Source organism: Camellia sinensis, chromosome 6 (genome assembly GCF_055761805.1).
Source record: "Camellia sinensis isolate YWXY chromosome 6, ASM5576180v1, whole genome shotgun sequence".
Classification (NCBI taxonomy): domain Eukaryota; kingdom Viridiplantae; phylum Streptophyta; class Magnoliopsida; order Ericales; family Theaceae; genus Camellia; species Camellia sinensis.
The window spans coordinates 78011725-78031539 of record NC_138966.1 but is presented as its reverse complement, the minus strand read 5'-3'; the positions used below and the strand labels follow the sequence as shown (position 1 = coordinate 78031539).

Sequence of the window (19815 nt, the reverse complement as noted above, 5' to 3'; positions counted from 1 at the left end):
AATCTGAATCACAAAATGATAATTTTAAATAATTTTTGAATAGTCAAGTCTAGATTCATAATATTATTGATATAAATATTTTGAGACAGAAATATGAGAATTTAGGGATAGAGATTTTCAAATCGTCATTAGATATTATTGAAAATTTTATATCTAAATTAGTCATCATAAAAAACAATTATTATAAAGTGGATGTCAAAATTTAAATTTGACCGACTATAAAAATAATAACAAAATAAAATAAAATAAATAAAAATTAGTTAGACAGAAAGTCTCAGGGAGAGGGTATAGTGAGTCGGTTGGCCACGTAAGGCCAATAATTTGGAGATCAGATACTTCATATTGACAAAGTGAGTTAATTAAAAGACGGGAATTCCAATACTTGCGAAGGTTTCCCAAGTAATTTCATATCGAAAAATACGAGAATAAGAGGAATTCATTTGGTCAAGTTTGCCACGCAAAAAATCATAATCGTTATCTACAGTTGTTTTAAACTTATTTATACTATCTTCCTCACAAAAATAAAAAATAAAAAAACTTATTTACTTATTTAATTTAAAATTTTAGATTGGTTTGAGAATAGATTATTTTTTTATATTTTTTCTAAAATATGAAAAAAAAATTAATATATTTAGGATGATTTTTTTAATTTTTTTATAAAATAAAAAAAAGAGCAAAAAATAGAAAGAAAAAAATCTTTACTTTTTAATATATTTGTTTAGCTTTTTAATATTTTTAATATTTTTAGTAACTTTTTGATTTCTTAATTATTATAGTACATTTGCTAAAAACTTTAAAATAAATTATATATTTTTATAAAAATGTCTCTTAAATTTTCTAGGACTTTTGGATACACAGTTCTGAAACAGGATTTTCGTGCAAATTTCCCTTTATTTTATTTTTCTATTTTTTTCTGTTATTTTATTTTGAAGAGATTTGTTTGGAATGTCCTAAATAAGTGCACTTTTTGAATTTTTAGACTAAAAAATTGAGGGAAAAAATATGATTATTTGGGTTAATTTTTTGACTTTTTATGAAAAAATGTATATTAAAATATTGTATAAATTAGTGTGTAGGAAAAAATTAAGATTGAGAGTTGTGCAGCCATAATTTTTGATTTTTGATGAATAGTGATAACTTTTTAACTTTTTGAATAATTTTTTAACTTTTTAACTTTTTGAGCACATGCCAAGTTTGACCTAAATACGATTGGCGGCAAAAGAGACGTTTGTTAACAAAGAAATTATAGTGAACCTACAAGTGTGAAAGGCCAAAATAATAACACAGTTTAACAAGTTTGATTTGTCATCATGAAGACTTCGCTGTGCAAAGGCAAACAAAAAAAAACTTCTTTCTTCCCTCTCTCCCTCTCTCTCAACTGTCTCATTCACATACTAACCAATGCACATACGGGGGCTATAGGAATATCTTATATATATATACACACACACACAGAGGGAAATTGGATATTGTGTGAGTTCAAAGTCTTTATATCTTCTTCTATCGTTTGTGCTCTCTCTGTCTGTTTTCATAACAGACAGTACTCTCTGCTTTTGAAGAGCCATGGCACCTCAAGCTCCAACTGATCACAACTCTAACCCCAACAACGTAAGTCTCTGTGTGTGTGTGTGTGTTTATGTGCATATCTATCTATCTAGCCTATTATATAAAATCTACACGAGTACACATATCACATTGATTTGATTTTCGAAAATACCCACAAGAGCAAATTGCATAAATAAGAAACAGTTATGTTATAAATTAAATAATAATTAAAAAAAACTCTCGCTTCTATAATTTTAAATTATTTTAAAAATTTTAATATAATATATGATATTTTTAAAATTTTTGGGGTGCAGCCCCCCCTAGATCCATCATTGCGTGCATATATATGCATGATGCTCGCATGCTCTCTCTCTCTCTCCCTCATTTTCTCATGTTTCTGATCCTCATATGCTCCAAATTTGAGATGTGATATGATAATGATAATGCTCCAAATTAGAGAATAGAGATGTGAGATGATAATGCTTTGTTTCTGCAAATGAAGTTACGGGTGTCTGATCCTCATATGTTTCAAATTTGGAGTTCAATCTAGCAATTTGTTTAGTCCACAGTTTCCCAGAACTGCTCGGTGTCAGTTTTGTGAACCATTTGCAAGAATTAATGTCTTCAGTTCTTTGAACCTCTCTCTCTCTCTCAAAAAGAAAATTAAGAATAACAAAATAAAATAAAGTATCTACTAAGATACATTTGTATGTACATATAGGGACGTGGTGAATAAAGTATGACGAGTGACAGTCTGTTCAATTCTATTACTGTAAAAGCTCTATGGACTTTGCTTAAGAAACAACAATACTATATACCCAGAAAAATTACATTACTACGCTAAAGAAAAGTTGGGAAAATTTGTTAGTTTTACAAAACATTACCATGAAGCACAAAAACTGTAGCATATGACTTGGTTAGCAGTCAAATTTTGCACTGCTTAATTGGTGTAGTGTTCGATCATCTTCTAAGTCCAACCCAACAGTTAATTGGTGATTGGAAAAACACTACATGAAATAAGCAGAGCAAAAATTGACTCTGCCAGCCAAACATGTGTTACAGTCTCTGCCTAAGAAACTACCTATATCAATGCATACAGTATGCGCACCTACTCAAAGACAAACACAAACTGAACAATTAAATATTAATTCCGAATATGGTTGGATATTCAAGATGATTTTAAAACAAAGGCCTAAATAATCATTTACAATAACAAATGCTCCAAGAACACCTAACCATCTTTGGCACTTAGAGGATGGCAACACATGTATTTCAGACTAATCCATCACAGGTTGACACGCGGTCTGAGAAGGAGAAAGCAATCGACGCTTGGCTTCCAATCACTTCTTCAAGGAATGCAAAATGGTGGTACTCAGCTTTCCACAATGTCACTGCCATGGTTGGAGCTGGAGTTCTCGGTCTCCCTTATGCCATGGCAGAGCTAGGATGGTATGCACGGCCTCTAAACAATTTGTTTTTATTCATTAATAATATAACTCAAATCCTTATTAGTTGAAAATGTATTGCAATGTAAATTAATATATTTGTCAGTCAGTTTAAAGTTTATGGAGGATAACCATTGACTGGATACATATTTAACAAAGCACAATGTTATTGAAATGTTTATTTTTATACCTTTTCATTCTAATAAATTATTCTTTGAAGGGTTCCAAGTCTTTCTTTAGAACCTCTACATGTTTTAACCATTGGAATTTTCTTATCTAACAATTGAGGCATAAGGCTTTCTATAAAATAACCATTTTCATTTACTTTTCAAGCAAACAAAATTGTAATTCTACATCTACAGGTAAGTGATACTATATCTTTTGATTTTCAGGGGTCCTGGTATTTCTGCACTCGTAATATCATGGGTTGTCACTTTATACACCTTATGGCAAATGGTTGAGATGCATGAGATAGTACCTGGAAAACGTTTCGACAGATACCATGAGCTGGGTCAGCATGCATTTGGTGAAAAGCTCGGTCTTTATATTGTGGTGCCCCAACAACTTATTGTTGAAATCAGTGTGAACATACTCTATATGGTCACTGGAGGAAAGTCACTCAAGAAATTCCACGATGTGGTCTGCAAGGGCTGCTCAAATATCAAGCTGACCTACTTCATCATGATTTTTTCCTCTGTCCATTTCGTGCTCTCCCATCTTCCGAACTTCAACTCCATCTCTGGTGTGTCTTTGGCTGCAGCAGTCATGTCCTTGAGGTACAACCTTTTCTTCTTCTATGCATTTTCTCATTATTGTTTGCTAGCGTGGAAACTTGAAAGCTATGTCTAAAAAAAAAAAGCAGGAAAATAAATCAGAAGACAAAAATACAAGAATCAATATAGTTCAAACACTAGTAGTTGCCACATTGACTGGCTAAGAAAGATGGACTGTTCTAAGAATGTAATGTGTTGCGTCCAACACGATACAACACTTGTCGGACACTTCCAATACTTGGACATACATAAAACATATAACAAGTTTGAATAATTTAACTTGGAATCCAGTGATAAAACAAAACAATTTAAATTTATACCTCTTCTCCTTCTTTAGACTTCAAAATTATTATATTTGACTAAGATGTTCATATAATAATTATTATATGATATTTAATAAATATATAAAATTATATATTTTGCATGTATTCCTCACGTGTCATATCTTACATTTTGTAAAAATTCATGTGTCGTGTCTGTGTCATGGATGTTCTTCTTAGTTGATTGAACAAGATTAGTAGGCAGAGAAATGCTGCAATACAGGAGGAAAACCCTCATTCTCAATAGTTCAATGTTTAATATTGAATGGCAAGGACTAGCATGTTTGAGCTTTAATGTTGTCTGTCCTACAGTTACTCTACCATCGCTTGGGCTGCTTCTCTGCACAAGGGTGTGCAACCGCATGTCGAATATGGATACAAACCTAAGACAACAGTAGGAACAGTTTTTAACTTCTTCAGTGCCTTGGGTGAAGTGGCTTTTGCCTATGCGGGTCACAATGTGGTCTTGGAGATTCAAGCGACAATCCCTTCTACACCTGAGAAGCCTTCCAAGGGCCCTATATGGAGGGGAGTGTGTAGGAGATCAACCCAAGTTGAGTTGGCTACAGAGATTCTGGCCATGTGAAGGAAAGTAGCAGCCAGCTACATGGTGGGGAAGCCATGTGAGTTGGCCATGAGGCCATGAGGCCATGAGGCCATGAAGCAATCTGGAAAGCCACCGAAATGGGCTGGCAGCCAGCTCATTTCAAAGGGTGCCTCTTGCCTTTGTAATCTCTATATATAGAGAAGCTAAGGAGAGTTGAATACAGGGCATCATAGCAAATCAGAGAGTGTGAGAGAGTGTGTTATATAGAGAGACAGTGAGTTGAGAGTGTGTAATCTCCTCCATTTGTTGATATATAACAACATCGCTCCCGTGGACGTAGGCCGGTTTGCCGAACCACGTTAAAAGTCTTGTGTTTTTGCTTGTGAGTGTCCCCTGGTGTGCCCAAGATCCGCAACAATTGGTATCAGAGCCCGGGTGGAGAAAAATCGAGTTTTTTCCGAAAGTGTCCAGATTTCGAAGTGGTCGAAATCCACTTTTGAGCATACTAGGAGGAAGGTCAGGAGGAGAGGAGTCCAAAACTTCAAACCACAGGCCAATCGGACGTCTAACGCACCGCTACGCGCCACCTGAATATCGCGAGTGACGGCCACTCGCACCCACGCGCCCCACGCGCCGACGAAGGAAGAAGACGAGTGGGGGCGCGCGTGAAGATGACGTCAGGCTGACGTCATCCTGAGCCGAGCCGAGCCGTCGAGCTGTTGACCGCGACGCTGACTAGGCCGAGCCGCGCCGGAGCCGCGCCGCCAGCCAAGCCGCGCCGCTGAGCCGCCGTTGACCGCGCCCCTACGCCGTTGACCGAGCCGCTGACTGCGCCGTTGACCAGCCGATCCGGAGGAATTATCTGGTGCTTCTCAGGCGCACCAGATTCAGCAGATCTGAACCGTTGAAACTGTTTTGGCTAGATCTAGGCCATTCGGAGTCCGTTTTTGGCGATCCAATAGTGAGTTCCAACTATTTGGAGTATTCCGGACACATCCGTACGGTTAGTTTTTGAATCGGAGGCATTCAAACTCTTTTGGCTAGATCTAGGCCATTCGGAGTCCGTTTTTTGGCGATCCAATAGTGCGTTCCAACTATTTGGAATATTCCGGACCCATCCGTACGGTCAGATTCTTAAATCGGAATTTCTTTAAAAAGGGAAGAAATTTACAATGGCAGGAAAAGGCGCAAGTTTCATGATTGAGCCTTTTAATGGCAGTAATGACTTTACCCTGTGGCAGCAAAGGGTGAAAAACATTTTAACACGAGAAGGTCTGGTGAAAGCTCTTCTCAAAAAGTCCAACAAACCGGAAGACATGAAGGATGACAAGTGGGAGGAGTTGAGGGAATTGGCAAACAGTACAATTCAGTTGTATCTCGGGAACAACACACTCCGGGAAGTCATCAGTGAAGTAGATCCGGCGGAGCTATGGGCAAAGTTAGAGATGAGGTACAAGTTAAAGTCTTTGACAAACCGGTTATCTCTGAAGAGGCAGCTATATACACTTAGAATGCCAGAAGGTGCGAACCTCACAGAACATCTGGACGAGTTCAATAGGATCACAATGGAATTGGACACCATTGGAGACAAGACCCAGGAGGAAGATAGGGCTATGATCTTGCTGGTCTCTCTACCTGCATCATATGAGCATCTCAGGACAACTCTATTGTACGGGAAGGATGCTCTTGGACTGGATGAGGTGATTGCTACGCTCATTTCTCATGAGTCGATGAAGAAACAGGAAGATAGCAGTAGCAAACACCCAGAAGGAAATGCCATGGTTGCCTCAGAAAATGAGCAAGGCAGAGGTAGGTCCAATGATAGACGGGATAGATCCAAATCAAGAGGACGTTCGCAATCAAGGTCAGGCTTCAGGAGAAAGTGTTATTACTGTGATCACAAGGATCACCTCATAAATGACTGTGCAAAGCTCAAGGAGGACAAGGCACACAAGGAACAGACGAGCTCATCAAATGTCGCTGCTGCAGTAAATGCTAAGGATGAGTATGCATTTACAGTTTCGTCGAGTATGACGAAACCTGACTGGATCTTAGATTCCGGAAGCACATATCATATATGCATGGATAAGAAACTTTTTTCTACCTACCAAGCCAAGGATGGAGGTATTGTTCGAGTGGCTAACAACACTGTGAGTAAGATTGTTGGCATGGGAACAGTACGGCTGAGAATGGAAGATGGAAAAATTTTCACGTTGGATGGAGTCCGACACGTGCCAAGACTGAAAAAGAATCTAATTTCCTTAAGTATGCTAGACATGAAGGGTTATAGCTTCACATCTAGCAAAGGAAATCTCAAAGTCATCCATGGAGATACGGTGATGCTACATGGACGACTGGAGGGGAATCTGTACAGGCTTGTGGAGAAGGTTGTGACAGACGGAGCTACTGTCACTTACCGGGCAAGACGTACAAGACATGCACAGAAGAGACATAGGGCCCAGTAGACATGGCAACCAAAGTGTACAAGAACGCATGGAGGCAGTTCGGAGGTGCACAAGACGGAGCCATTGCGGCCAATTTTAAAGACAGCTCAGAGCAAAGAGACCAAGACAGCAAAGCATGTCCCAGGGAAGAAAGTTTCTTTTGCTCCTGAATTAGAGACATATTGGGATCTCTCCAAGACTGGATGGAAGGGAGAGATGCCATCTCAAAGAGTTGCAAAGTAAGCTTTGCATGGCACCCCAGTGAGGGGGTGTTGGGCACTCCAGGCAGGGGGTGCTATTATGGATCACCTCATATGGGTTGAGGGGGTGATTTGTAGGAGATCAACCCAAGTTGAGTTGGCTACAGAAATTCTGGCCATGTGAAGGAAAGTAGCAGCCAGCTACATGGTGGGGAAGCCATGTGAGTTGGCCATGAGGCCATGAGGCCATGAAGCAATCTGGAAAGCCACCGAAATGGGCTGGCAGCCAGCTCATTTCAAAGGGTGCCTCTTGCCTTTGTAATCTCTATATATAGAGAAGCTAAGGAGAGTTGAATACAGGGCATCATAGCAAATCAGAGAGTGTGAGAGAGTGTGTTATATAGAGAGACAGTGAGTTGAGAGTGTGTAATCTCCTCCATTTGTTGATATATAACAACATCGCTCCCGTGGACGTAGGCCGGTTTGCCGAACCACATTAAAAGTCTTGTGTTTTTGCTTGTGAGTGTCCCCTGGTGTGCCCAAGATCCGCAACAGAGTGATAGTTGCCTACATAGTTGTGGCCTTGTGCTACTTCCCCGTCTCTCTAATTGGATATTGGGTATTTGGGAACAAAGTTGATGACGACATCCTCATGACATTAGAGAAACCTGCTTGGCTCATTGCCATGGCTAATTTGTTTGTCGTTATTCATGTTATTGGAAGTTATCAGGTGGAAGCCAAAACTTTATTTGATTAAGTTGTTTCAAACGATTCATCATATTGATCAGTTCCGATGATGTTTCTCTTTCTAATTTTTTGTTATTTTCTGTTGTTTTAGATTTATGCAATGCCAGTGTTTGACATGATAGAAACCGCTCTCGTAAAAAAATTGCATTTCAAGCCAACCATGATGCTTCGCTTTATTACACGAAATATATATGTTGGTAAGTGAATTGTACTCTTTATTCAATTACTGCATTATATGAATAAATTTGTGATTTTCTCGAAGTTGAAGTTACATTTCTCTGATCTGAAGTTAATGTAATTTTTTTTTCTTGCAGCATTGACAATGTTTGTTGCCATTACCTTGCCTTTCTTTAGTGGTCTTCTAGGATTCTTTGGAGGATTTGCATTTGCCCCAACAACATACTTTGTAAGCAACTATCTGACTCTTTGTTATTGAATTGACCTTGTTCAGTGCAGTTTATGAGGGATGCTTATAGCTTCTTTTTTTTTTAATTTTATTTTAGGAATATGTGCTAAAATAAATAAATAAAGCAAGTTATAAAAAGGGTGTCATTTAGGCAGTTGACCAAATGGTGTTTCTTTCTTATTTTGCTTTTTTTTTTTTTTTGATTGGCACCAGGGTATTCGGATCAAAACCCGACTAATCCCCAGGAGTGCACAAGCCCTCGGCAAAGATTTTTCCTCAAGTGCATCACGGTTAATTCAAGTGTTTTCCTCTAGTTCGATGGCCTCAAGGAATTGTTAGCACCTAAGAGGTTTCAATCCTGAACCTTCGAGAGAGCACACCCCCAAGACCCAAGGCTTTGCCACCAAGCCAACCCCTTGGGGTTCAAATGGTGTTTCTATAATTTTTTAAAGCTTAAGCTGAAGGAGGGAGATAATAACTTTCTTTTTTGTTCCTTTTTTTACGTGCGATATCTTTAACTTGTGTTTAGATAATCAGTTTTTTTTTTTTCTTTCTTTTAAATAAGAATAATATTATTAAAGAAGCATCAAGATGATGCAAAGAACCCAATAACTACAATTAATGAAAAAATAAAGACTCAATAATTGTCAGCTTTTAACTTGGCAAACTGCATCAAACCGGGTTTAGTATGGTTTATACAACAAAGATGATATAATTGTTTAAATATACTGTAATTGTTTTTCTTTCTGCAGCCGCCTTGCGTCATGTGGCTTGCCAGCAAGAAACCAGAGAAGTTTAGCTTGTCTTGGCTTATTAACTGGGTATGACTCTGACTTAAAACTATGCATTGATTTCATTCTTTACCTTACGCTTGGAAGTTTAAAGCTAAATTAATTTTGATTTGGCTTCATCAATTTTCAGATATGCATTATACTGGGTGTTCTTTTGATGATTGTGTCACCTATTGGAGGGCTAAGGCAAATTATAATTCAAGCAAAGACCTACCATTTCTACTCTTAAGTCTTAATCAAATCGTCCCACACCAAGAAGAATTGTCACAAATAGTGGAGAAACGAAAATCACAATGATACTTGCAACGGCCATGGAAAAATGGCAGCAACTCATGAAGTAACGAATGGGACCTCAAAAAGAGAATATTGCCCATGGAACCAATAGAAAGCTTCCTAGAGACCTTCATTATTTACACTTATCATTAAATGGTGTGCATATGTATGTCACTTTTCATGTTTGTTTTTTTCTCTAAAGCTTCATGTTATTTTTTTGAAGTTTACTATCAGTGGTGAGATAGAAGTAGATTCTATAATAAGGTTGTGCAACTTTGTATTGTGTAGGGCATATATATGTTGTTGCCACTTTTTCTTTCTTTTTTTTTCTTTCTTTTTTTTCCCTTCCAAAGTGCAATATTGTGAGAATAAAATTCAATATTAAATGCTTTCATACATTTTTTTGCAGAAACTACACATCTCTTGCACAATCCTAATTATGTCTCCCCCTGTTGAGATATCAAGTTTTAATACCTATGGCCACATTAGTGTCTCAGGGAACTTTGGTTTCATAATAAAATTGTGTTACAGACGGGTCTTATCAAGTGGGAAACAAGTAAGGCAAAAAAAATTGTTCCTTACAAGAAAATGTGGCTTGAAAAGAGTCAGATGATTATGCATACTGCTCTGTTTGGAATATCAATGATGTCAATCATGTGGTGTTCCAAGGACAACAAAGGTAATTGAAGTCCATGGTTGCCAATATGAGAAACAAAAATACAGAATCAAAGAAACAGGGAACGGAAATGTGAAACATGGTCCAAAAATAGCTAGGTGATTTAAGACAAAAGAATGAATTTAACATTTACAAAATAAACTATTAAGAACTTTAAAAATAGCAATATGAAGATTAGAATACTTTCATAATCAATTACATAACTATTCCCTAGAAAAGCACAAATCTTAAGTGGATACTTCACTATGAAATGACCAAATAGAGGAAATATAGGAAAACCAACCAGAATTGTAACTGGAGCTGCCTGAACTGATACATGTGTTGCTTTTACAGCCTGTATCTTTTTCTTTCTCTACTGGACTTGGCTCGAAACAGGAGGCTCATTCACATCAATATCAATATTGTAAATCCATACAAATGTACATTATATAAGGCGATATATCAAATATGGATTGAGATGCAGTAAAGATGCCTGCAATTTTGGTAGCAACCAAATAGAATGGCTAATAACCTTTGCACAAAAATTGCATAGATAAATCACTAAGCCATGATCCGTTTAGTACCTGCAACAGATATGAATAGCGCATTAATTATGATAAACCATACTTGTTTAACAGAAGGCATTCATCTTCATTTTCATGAGGGAATATTGCATCAAAGGTAAAATACCTCTATTTCACAGGGTTTGGCTTTTGCTTGGTTCTTTCGTATTTCTCGTAAATAGTCATCTAGAAGCTTCCGTAACATGAACAAGGTATTATCACTGAGATCATCAATATAAACTTCAATCTCATCCTCTCTAGCTTCCCATCCATTTGTAATCTGATCCCTCACAAATTCAAAAATATTGTCTGGCAACTCTCCCAGCAAAGCCACAAAGTCTCTACTTAACTTATGTTTTTCCTCGTATGTCATTATTCTCTTTGCATGGCCAGGCATAGCTTTATGTTGCGGTGAAGTAAGTTTTCTGTTTTTTGATGGAGGCATTGCCTTAATAGTCCCCTTTTCTTCATGTACGTCTGATTTTTCTGGTAATGGCTGGGAATCCTTCGGAAGTTTATTCGCAATAACTTTCCATCTTGCTTCAAAAAATTTACTCAAAGTATCAGCAATGATGTGGAAATCATTTCCTGGTGGATTGTAGGTCATAGCATTAGAGAAAGTTAGTCTAACATCAGCCACGAATTCCAACGCACTTGAGTACTCACTTGAAGCAATCTTGCTCTTTATTGTCCCCAAATCCATTGGATGCTTTATAACAGTCAAATAATCAGGAATGTTCAACTTTACTACATCAACGGGAGTGTTAAAAACCCAACCATACTGATGTTGCATCAATTTTTTTAATAATGTCTTGCACTGTTCAATCGAAATTGCACTCAAAGTGCTTGATGCCCAACTTGCAGACACAAACCTTCCTGAAGTACCACGATTCCAGCCACGCCTCTTTCAGCCTTTCTTCCCTGGCCCAGAAGTCAACCCTTCCGATTTCTTGAAGTTCTCTGCTGAATACCCAATTAATAATGCTTCAGAGTGTTCAATCAAAATTGCATTCAAAGTGCTTTGTGCTGATGCCTGACTTGCAGACTCAAACCTTCCTGAAGTACCACTATCACCTGCAGGGTTTACTTTCTCTATCGAAGGCCCATTTTGTGTGTTGCTACAACTAAGAACATCACTTGATGACAATAGTGCAACAACATTTGTTCTTGCTGTTAATGGAAATCAACAGTTACACTTACCCAACCTTACGCGGAGAGGAGAACAGAGAGAGATAGGGACGAAATACAGAGAGTGAGTGGGATACAATCATGCAAATACAAGCATTAACCGGTTGCCCCGGTTTTAACTTTTTCACAATTAAACAATTCAATGGTCTTGATCAATTATTGTAATCTAACGCCTAACAATTGGGTTGCATATGGTGTGCAACCTTAAAGGGGTTGCACAAACAGAACCCATATTAGAGATATCAAATTTTTGGTAAATAAATAATTAAAAGGTGTGAATCTCACAAAAATGTAGACCACACATTCGTATATTCATTTATTTGATAAAGAATTTAAAGTTTATAACATTTTCTTTGGTCATTGCGAACATATTTTCCACTCATTTCTAACTTTTCCTTGTACTAAGGCATCTCCCCTTTTCTGGGTTTTGCTTCCTGTGATTAATGATGACTTCATACCTCTCTCTCTCTCTCTCTCTCTCTCTCTCTCATATCATATACTTGAATGATACTACTATTACTTATTCCTCTAATCCTCTCTGTGTTCTTGGCATCATCACTAGTGGATTCTCTTTGTTTCGCAAGCTTTTAAAGGTGTTCATAATCTCTCCAAAAGGGTATTTCTTCCTTTTCTTTACTTAAGATTCTCACAAATCCTGATTTTTCTTGTCCCTCCTTTTTTTCCCCGGAAAGCTTGCTTCTGAACTGATTGGGGTTGTGATTATACTTCTGTCAGTAATAATGCTTTTGTGTGCTTTACCCTTAAATTAATTGCCTCAAATCATGGATTTTAGCTGGGTACTTTTCTTGTTGCAATTGTCCACATTACCTTAGGGTTTGGATTCAGAACCAATTCAAAGTAATTGAGTTGAATTGTATCTGAAAAGGGTTAGGACTAACTTGGCCAAAAACATCAGTGGTGGTGTTTATAATTGTATTAGGCTGATCTCAAGTTTCAATTGCCAATGTCTCCTTCATACTTTCCTCTCCGGTGGGAAAGCACTGGGGACCAATGGTGGTTTGCTTCCCCACTTGATTGGGCAGCTGCCAATGGCCACTATGACTTGGTCCGGGAGCTCATTCGCCTAGACGGCAATCACCTTATCAAACTCACCTCTCTCAGGCGAATTCGCCGCCTTGAGACTGTCTGGGATGACGAAGAACAGTTTGATGATGTCGCCAAGTGTCGTTCTCGGGTTGCCCAGAAGCTCTTTTTCGAGTGTGAAAGCAAGAGAGGGAAAAATTCCCTCATCCGAGCTGGGCACGGTGGCTGGCTTCTCTACACTGCTGCCTCAGCTGGAGACTTGGGCTTTGCCCGAGACCTGCTTGTAAAAAACCCTCTACTAGTTTTTGGGGAAGGAGAGTATGGTGTGACTGATATATTTTATGCTGCTGCCAGGAGTAAGAATTGTGAGGTTTTCAGGCTTCTTTTTGATTTTGCAGCGTCACCAAGGTTTTTGGCAGGCGATGGGGGAGAGTTGGAGGAGCATATTGGGGAGATCCCTTGTGATTATAAGTGGGATATGGTAAATAGAGCTGTTCATGCTGCTGCAAGAGGAGGCAATTTGAAGATTTTGAAAGTGCTTCTTGGTGATTGCTTTGATGTTTCGGCTTATAGAGATACACGGGGTTCAACTGTCTTACATGCCGCAGCTGGCAGAGGTCAGGTTGAGGTGAGGATCTTGCTATTTAGCTTCGAATTTCAATTTCTTAGTTTTTGTTTGGATGTTCAAATCACTAAGTTTTAGCCTACAATGATTTATGTCAGCTGGTTGTATGCATTGTATACCCAATAGCCGGCACTATGAAATTGTAGATAGGAATGGAAAATAAAAAGTCATGATCTTTCATCCAATTTTAGTTTTTTCTTGTCTATTTCTTTTCTTAAATTATGCTATGATTACGCTTCCATGTTTTCCGAGTGAAAAGATTTTGGTCTACTCTACCGCATGTAGTAGTATTGGAAGAAGCCAATTACAGCAAATATCCAACTGTTGATTTGCCTTTCTAGCTACAATTTTATTTTGGACGATAGCATCTACGAAGTGTTCTGTTTGACATCATATATGTGCTAATTGTTAGTCGAGTTGGAGTTGTGAAAATGCATGAATTCTTCATATGAAATGGTTCTTGAAACGATCCTAGGAGCCACAAATTGTTTGCAACTGTATTTGTACTAGGATCAGCCAACGTACATATAGCATTGATACCTATAGACTTGCACAATTTTGTAAGATTGCACACTAAAAATTAAGGAACAGATACGCTGCTCATTGGTAATTCTACTGGAGGAAGAAGAATAATACATCACAATTTTAATGGTTTGCAGTAGCTTGGTTTTAGAACTTCATAGCCAACCTTGTTATTTGTTCAGGTAGTGAAAGATCTTATAGCATCCTTCGATATCATCAACTCCACGGACAAGTTTGGCAACACAGCATTGCATGTAGCTTCCTACAGAGGCCAATTAGCCGTGGTTGAAGCTCTAGTTCTTGCATCTCCCTCATCCATCTATAAAACAAACAAAGACGGAGAAACTTTCCTACATATGGCGGTGTCTGGTTTTCAAACTCCTAGTTTCAGAAGATTGGATCGACAAATTGAACTCATGAAGCAGTTAGTATGTGGAAAATTGTTCGACACCGAAGACATCATAAATGCCAAAAACAACGATGGTAGAACTGCTCTTCATCTGGCCATCATTGGGAACATTCATTCTGATTTAGTCGAGCAAATAATGAGTGTCCGTTCAATTGATGTGAACGATTGCGATTCAAATGGCATGACCCCACTTGATCTCCTCCGGAAGCATCCACGTTCTGCATCATCTGACATACTAACCAGACAGTTAATTTCAGCTGGAGGAATCTCCTATGGTCAGGACTATACAGCAAGCAGAACCATTGCTTCCCACTTAAGGATGAGAAGTATGGGGAGTCCTGGAACTTCTTTCAGAATCTCCGATTCAAAAATATTCTTGTACACAGGGATTGAGAATGCATCAGACACCAGTGACTCAACCATAGAAGACTGTAATGAATCAAATTCAAATTACAAAAAACTAGCTTCTATAAATTACGCAGCAGAACGTTTGAAACGCCTGCTCCATTGGCCCAGGATCAAAGAAAGAAAGAACAAGATGCCCAAGAAAATGGTAGATGGAAATTCAGATGAAAATCCAATCCCACTCCGACAAAGATTCGCATCCCTTCCTAACAAGCGAACGGTTTCTTTAAGAAGCAACCTTCCAAGTCCAAACGCAAAGAAGAAATTTGCTTCAGGAATATTAGTGCAGGGTGTTATGCCAGATCTTGCTGTTCCACGTCTTTTGTTTTCTAGTTCATTCCCTAAATCATCAATATCCTCACCCGAATGCTCGGATAAACAAAAATGTGACTACGTTCGGAGTGATATTGCAGGGCCATCTTGTTTAAATCAAATATCTGATAAGAGATTGATGAACCAGTGCCTTCGTTTTGGCGTATCAGCACCGAAGGAAGGACTAAGGTAACCTCTCTAATTCTGTAGGTTAGTGAGTTTTATAGCTGCTTTCCAGACTTTCTCCTTACTATATGGCTGTTGATTGTTTATAGTTTGTTAATTATGTACCTGTAAGTTATTGACTCCCTGTCTGAATTTCAATATTCATTTTCAAACAAGAGAGATGTAATATTCTGCAAGATTTTACTAATATTTTAATGAATTCCAAAAATTATTTCTAATTGTATTTGATCTTACCCGATTCTGGTAGAAAAGGTTGAGAGAGCTTTGATATAGATAGGCCAAAACTGTCAGGGCTAAGAGTGAAGTATGAAATTGTATCACTAAACTAATTGAGTCTACAATTAAGAAACGGCACACAAAACCCGAAAAAACCCAACCCTTTGCCATCCCAGACAATATAGAATACTCACTAGGGCCTAAAAGACAAACTACCATAGCAAAATAGACAAGATTTCCAAAAAAACTAGGACCCAGGAATACATGTGGATTTAACCCCTTTGGAAGATCTTTCACACAGGAAGCCGATACATGTTATGGAGTAAACCACTCACACAATAGCTATCAATAGCAAGAAGAATCATTCACAAACAAGAAAAACTTGACAAACAAATTTACGTGGTTCTGCAGTCTTGTCTATATCATTGCTCACACCAGTTTGACTATACTAAAAGAAGATAAGAAATACAATGCGGCTGCTTATACAGATAACAATATATGCCGGAAAGAAACTTCTGTACAAGTCCTTCTCTTCTGTATTTCAAAACATTGAACTTAAATTTTGTGGAACCTCATTAGCATTGTCTAGGAAAATGACACAGATATTTCTATGTCCCTACCTACTATGACCTTTAAACAGTACAATTCCTCCCCAAATTTGAGCTCACACACTGCTTCTGTAGTAGTTTTTTATTTGGGTAAATTACAAACACACCTAAGACTTATTTAAATTATAAATTATTCCCTATAAGTTTAGAAATTACATTATGTCCCCTAAGGTTTCTAATTTTATAACAAATAGGTCATTTTATTAATAAATCATCAAGTTAATTAATATTTTTTAATAATGTTAAAATTTTATTTCAATTAATAATTCAGATAATTTTATTATTGTATAGGTGAACAGTTAGAAATTAAATAAAAAATTCTAACAGGAAGGTATTTGTAATTTTTCAAACCACAAGAAGCAATTCGTATTTTAAGCAAATCTCAAGGGGTGTATTTATAATTTACCCTTCTTATTTCTTTTCTTTAAAAAAATAGTAAGAAAAAAAAAACCCTAAGGTTGTATTTGGTAAAACTCTAGAAATGTAATTTCAATCCTGGTTTGAACGCTCTATTTGATTTAAGCTCTAAAAATATAGTTACACACCTACTTTTAAAAACACGTAACCGGTCATAAAATCTCTAAACTAACTTATTTTTATTTATTTATAATTTCTAAACCATATGTTTGGTTTGTTTTTTAAAAAAAAAAATTGAAAAAAATTCTCTACAAACAAATTTTTAAGAATTATCAAACCAAACAAATTTTTTCAAAAAAAATCTCAAAATTTTGTTTGGTTATCTACTTTTCAAAATCACACACTCTCTCTCATGCATATCAAATCAATCATTTTTTTTAAAACTTTCTCTCCAAAATAATTTTTCAAAATCATTTTTAAAAAAAGGCAAACTAAACAAATTTTCATACTTTTTATCTCAAAAATTACTTTACAAACATAAATCAAACACACCCAAAATCTCCATGCTTGTAGCTGTCATGCCTATAAATATATATATATATATATATATATATATATGTCATAGAGTACATCATGGTGACCTTAGCATGGTTGGACCAAGTAAAACTTTCACACCAATCATGTCATTAGTTTTAGAAACCATTCAGTGTGTTTGGTTTGAATTTTCTGGATTAAATTTTTTGAAAATTAAATTTTTTAGTTTTCGTATTTTTTTGTTTTTAGTGAATATTTTTAAAATTTTAAACATTTTTTTTACTTTTTTAGATGTACCTTACTTAGATGTATCTAAAAAGTAAAAAAAAAATGTGAAAAAATACTTTAAAAAATTAAGAAATACATAAAAATACAAAAAATATACTGAATTCTTGTATTTTTTTGTATTTATGGTATTTAGTGAATTTTTAAAAGATTTTTTTTATAATTTTTTTACTTTTTAGGTGTATTTATGTTAGGTGTGTCTAAAAAGTAAAAAATTTGCATAAAATATTAAAAAAATTCAGTAAAAACAAAAAAAACACGAAAAATAAGAAAGTAAAATTTTCTAAAAACTGTTTTTAAAAAAATGAAACCAAACATAGTGTTAAAATCAAATTTTATATATGCTATGAATTGTCAAACAAACATCTTTTTCAGGTTTGAATAAGAAACCCATAAAAATACCATCCGAGCTAATCAAAATTTTCCACCTAAACAATTGGAACTTGTTGGTTTGTATCTCAAAATATAATTTTTTTTTAAAAAAAAAAATTAAAATTTTCTTTGGTTCAAATATTTATAAAAAATAAATTCAAAATCACTTTCTCTTTCCTACACATCAATTACTTTCTTCTCTCTCATCTTCAATCACTTTTTCTCTCACACACATTTCTCAACTACAATAAAATATTAAATCATTCTAAACTCTCAAATTCCAAAACTATTTTTAAAATATACAACTAAACAAACCAAAAAAATTTCTAAACTCTCTCTCCAAAATATCAAATCATTCAAGTACCATATTTTTCAACATTAATTTTCTATGGATTCAGTTAAGGACATTTTGAAGAAAAAAAAAAGGGAAAATTAGTCTAGGGTCCCTCTCCCACTTTTCGTAATGGAAGAGATCCACAAAATTATTTTTTGATGTCTAAGGTCCTTCAACCTCAAACTCATATATCACAGAGAAATTTAAGAAGTCTCTTTCTTCTCACTCTCTGCTCTCTCTCTCTCTCTCCTACATCAACCCCAAACCCTAGCTTCTTCCTTCATCCTTGTGAGCTTGCTCACAGCTATCAGACCTTGTTCTTGCTCAAACAAGTCTAGACCCACGAACCGTGGTCTTGACGGAGCTGTGAACACAGACCAAATCAACGAGTTACTCCGAAAGCACCGAAACGGAATCGCGGCAATCGATAGGCCGACGAAGAGGACTCCGCTCTCTCTCTCTCTCTCTCTCTCTCTCTCTCTCTCTCTCTTTCTTACTGGAAACTCTCTTCTATTTCTCTCTCCCTAATCTCTCCCTACAAAGTGTGAGTTTGCTTTTTATGTCCTTGCTGGCTTTGCCTTTGGATGTGTTTTTTCAAACTTTCCCCATTTCTCTTCCCTTCATTTCTGACTTCAACATCTCATTTTTCTCTGATATATTTTGCAATTCCGTCTCCTTATCCATCAAATTTGCCCTCAAATGTTCAATGTTGTCTTTTGATTTCTTCAATTCCTTTTCCAGTTCATATTCTCTCTGGCTTGGTAAGCTCTTCTCAAGCTTCATATGCAGCCCCTCATTCTCCTCCGAGATACCTTGCAATTTAGTTTCCTTCAAATTTCTCTGGTTGTTTAAATTTCTCTGGTAGATCTTTGGTTTGTTCAAATTTCTCTGGTAGGTCTCTAGGTTGTTCAAATTTCTCTGGAAGTTTTGTTATTGCCTCATGCTATCTCCAGTTAATCATTTATCTTGTTGTACATTTGTGTTGATGCTATCAAAGTGCTCTTGCTTATTTTGCTTTCATGGTGCTGCTACAGATGATGTAGAAAGAAGATGATGATGATGATGAAGGTTGCTTGCTGCTTTTTATGGTTGTGAAGAAAGATTTCAATGTCAAGTGGAATTTGATGAATGAATTCTGAGAAATTTTCAATTATACCAACTTTATTAGATTTGATTTCATTGAATTTCCAAGACCTCTTCCTCTGCAGAGAAATTTCAATTTTCTCTGCAGAGAAATTTCAATTTTCTCTAGGTTGAACCCAAAGAAATTCTTTGGGAAGTTCATAATTTCTCTGGGTTAGAAGTAATTTTCTTTGGGAGCGTTTTTAGAACCTTCTATCTGTGACATAGTGAAAGCTTTCAACAACATTTGGTGGAGGATCAAACCCACGGCAGAGAAATTTGAAATTTCTCTGGAGTCCATGAAAGGCTAAGGAAATTTCTCTGGCGGTGTCCATGAAAGGCTAAGGAGGCCAGAGAAAACCAATTTTCTCTGACTTGAATTTTCTCTAGACCAATTTTCTTTGAACCAATTTTCTCTGGACCAATTTTCTCTGGATTGATGTTGAGGGACCTTAGACATCATGAAAATATTTGATGTCCTTTATACTATAAAATCATAATATCAAGGACCTTAAAAAAAAATACCCCCAAAAAAAATTGTATCCCTTTGAGCATTAGTCTTAATTTCGATAGATAATTATATTTTC

At 36.5% G+C, this 19815-nt stretch overlaps 2 protein-coding genes and 1 pseudogene across 3 annotated transcripts; 2 read left to right on the top strand and 1 right to left on the bottom strand.

The window, feature by feature from the left end:
- The first annotated feature begins 1463 nt into the window (after positions 1–1463).
- Positions 1464–9903, top strand: LOC114276207 (lysine histidine transporter 1-like). The gene is made up of 8 exons (XM_082874045.1): positions 1464–1608; positions 2837–2994; positions 3383–3766; positions 8113–8218; positions 8336–8427; positions 8641–8776; positions 9180–9248; positions 9349–9903. The coding sequence occupies exons 1-4, from the start codon at positions 1564–1566 to the stop codon at positions 8138–8140; spliced, it is 615 nt and encodes a 204-aa protein (XP_082730171.1). The 5' UTR covers positions 1464–1563; the 3' UTR covers positions 8141–8218; positions 8336–8427; positions 8641–8776; positions 9180–9248; positions 9349–9903.
- A 354-nt stretch (positions 9904–10257) lies between these two features.
- LOC145793371 (transcription factor GTE8 pseudogene) lies at positions 10258–12129 on the bottom strand (annotated as a pseudogene). The gene is made up of 3 exons (XR_014333854.1): positions 12126–12129; positions 10837–11879; positions 10258–10730 (listed from the first exon to the last, which is right to left on the bottom strand). The product of XR_014333854.1 is annotated as a transcription factor GTE8 pseudogene (transcript).
- A 114-nt stretch (positions 12130–12243) lies between these two features.
- Positions 12244–15618, top strand: LOC114276158 (uncharacterized). The gene is made up of 2 exons (XM_028217937.2): positions 12244–13569; positions 14271–15618. Exons 1-2 carry the CDS (start codon positions 12862–12864, stop codon positions 15405–15407), a joined length of 1845 nt encoding a protein of 614 aa, XP_028073738.2. The 5' UTR covers positions 12244–12861; the 3' UTR covers positions 15408–15618.
- Positions 15619–19815: the final 4197 nt, after the last annotated feature.

What these genes read in the sequence shown, in the direction of transcription:
- LOC114276207 (XM_082874045.1), top strand. Translation starts at nt 1,564, where the DNA reads ATGGCACCTCAAGCTCCAACTGATCACAACTCTAACCCCAACAAC. An exon ending in GCCATGGCAGAGCTAGGATG is followed by an intron (nt 2,995 to 3,382) that starts GTATGCACGGCC and finishes TTTGATTTTCAG; the next exon opens with GGGTCCTGGTATTTCTGCAC. An exon ending in GCAGCAGTCATGTCCTTGAG is followed by an intron (nt 3,767 to 8,112) that starts GTACAACCTTTT and finishes CTGTTGTTTTAG; the next exon opens with ATTTATGCAATGCCAGTGTT.
- LOC114276158 (XM_028217937.2), top strand. Translation starts at nt 12,862, where the DNA reads ATGTCTCCTTCATACTTTCCTCTCCGGTGGGAAAGCACTGGGGACCAA. An exon ending in CTGGCAGAGGTCAGGTTGAG is followed by an intron (nt 13,570 to 14,270) that starts GTGAGGATCTTG and finishes TTATTTGTTCAG; the next exon opens with GTAGTGAAAGATCTTATAGC.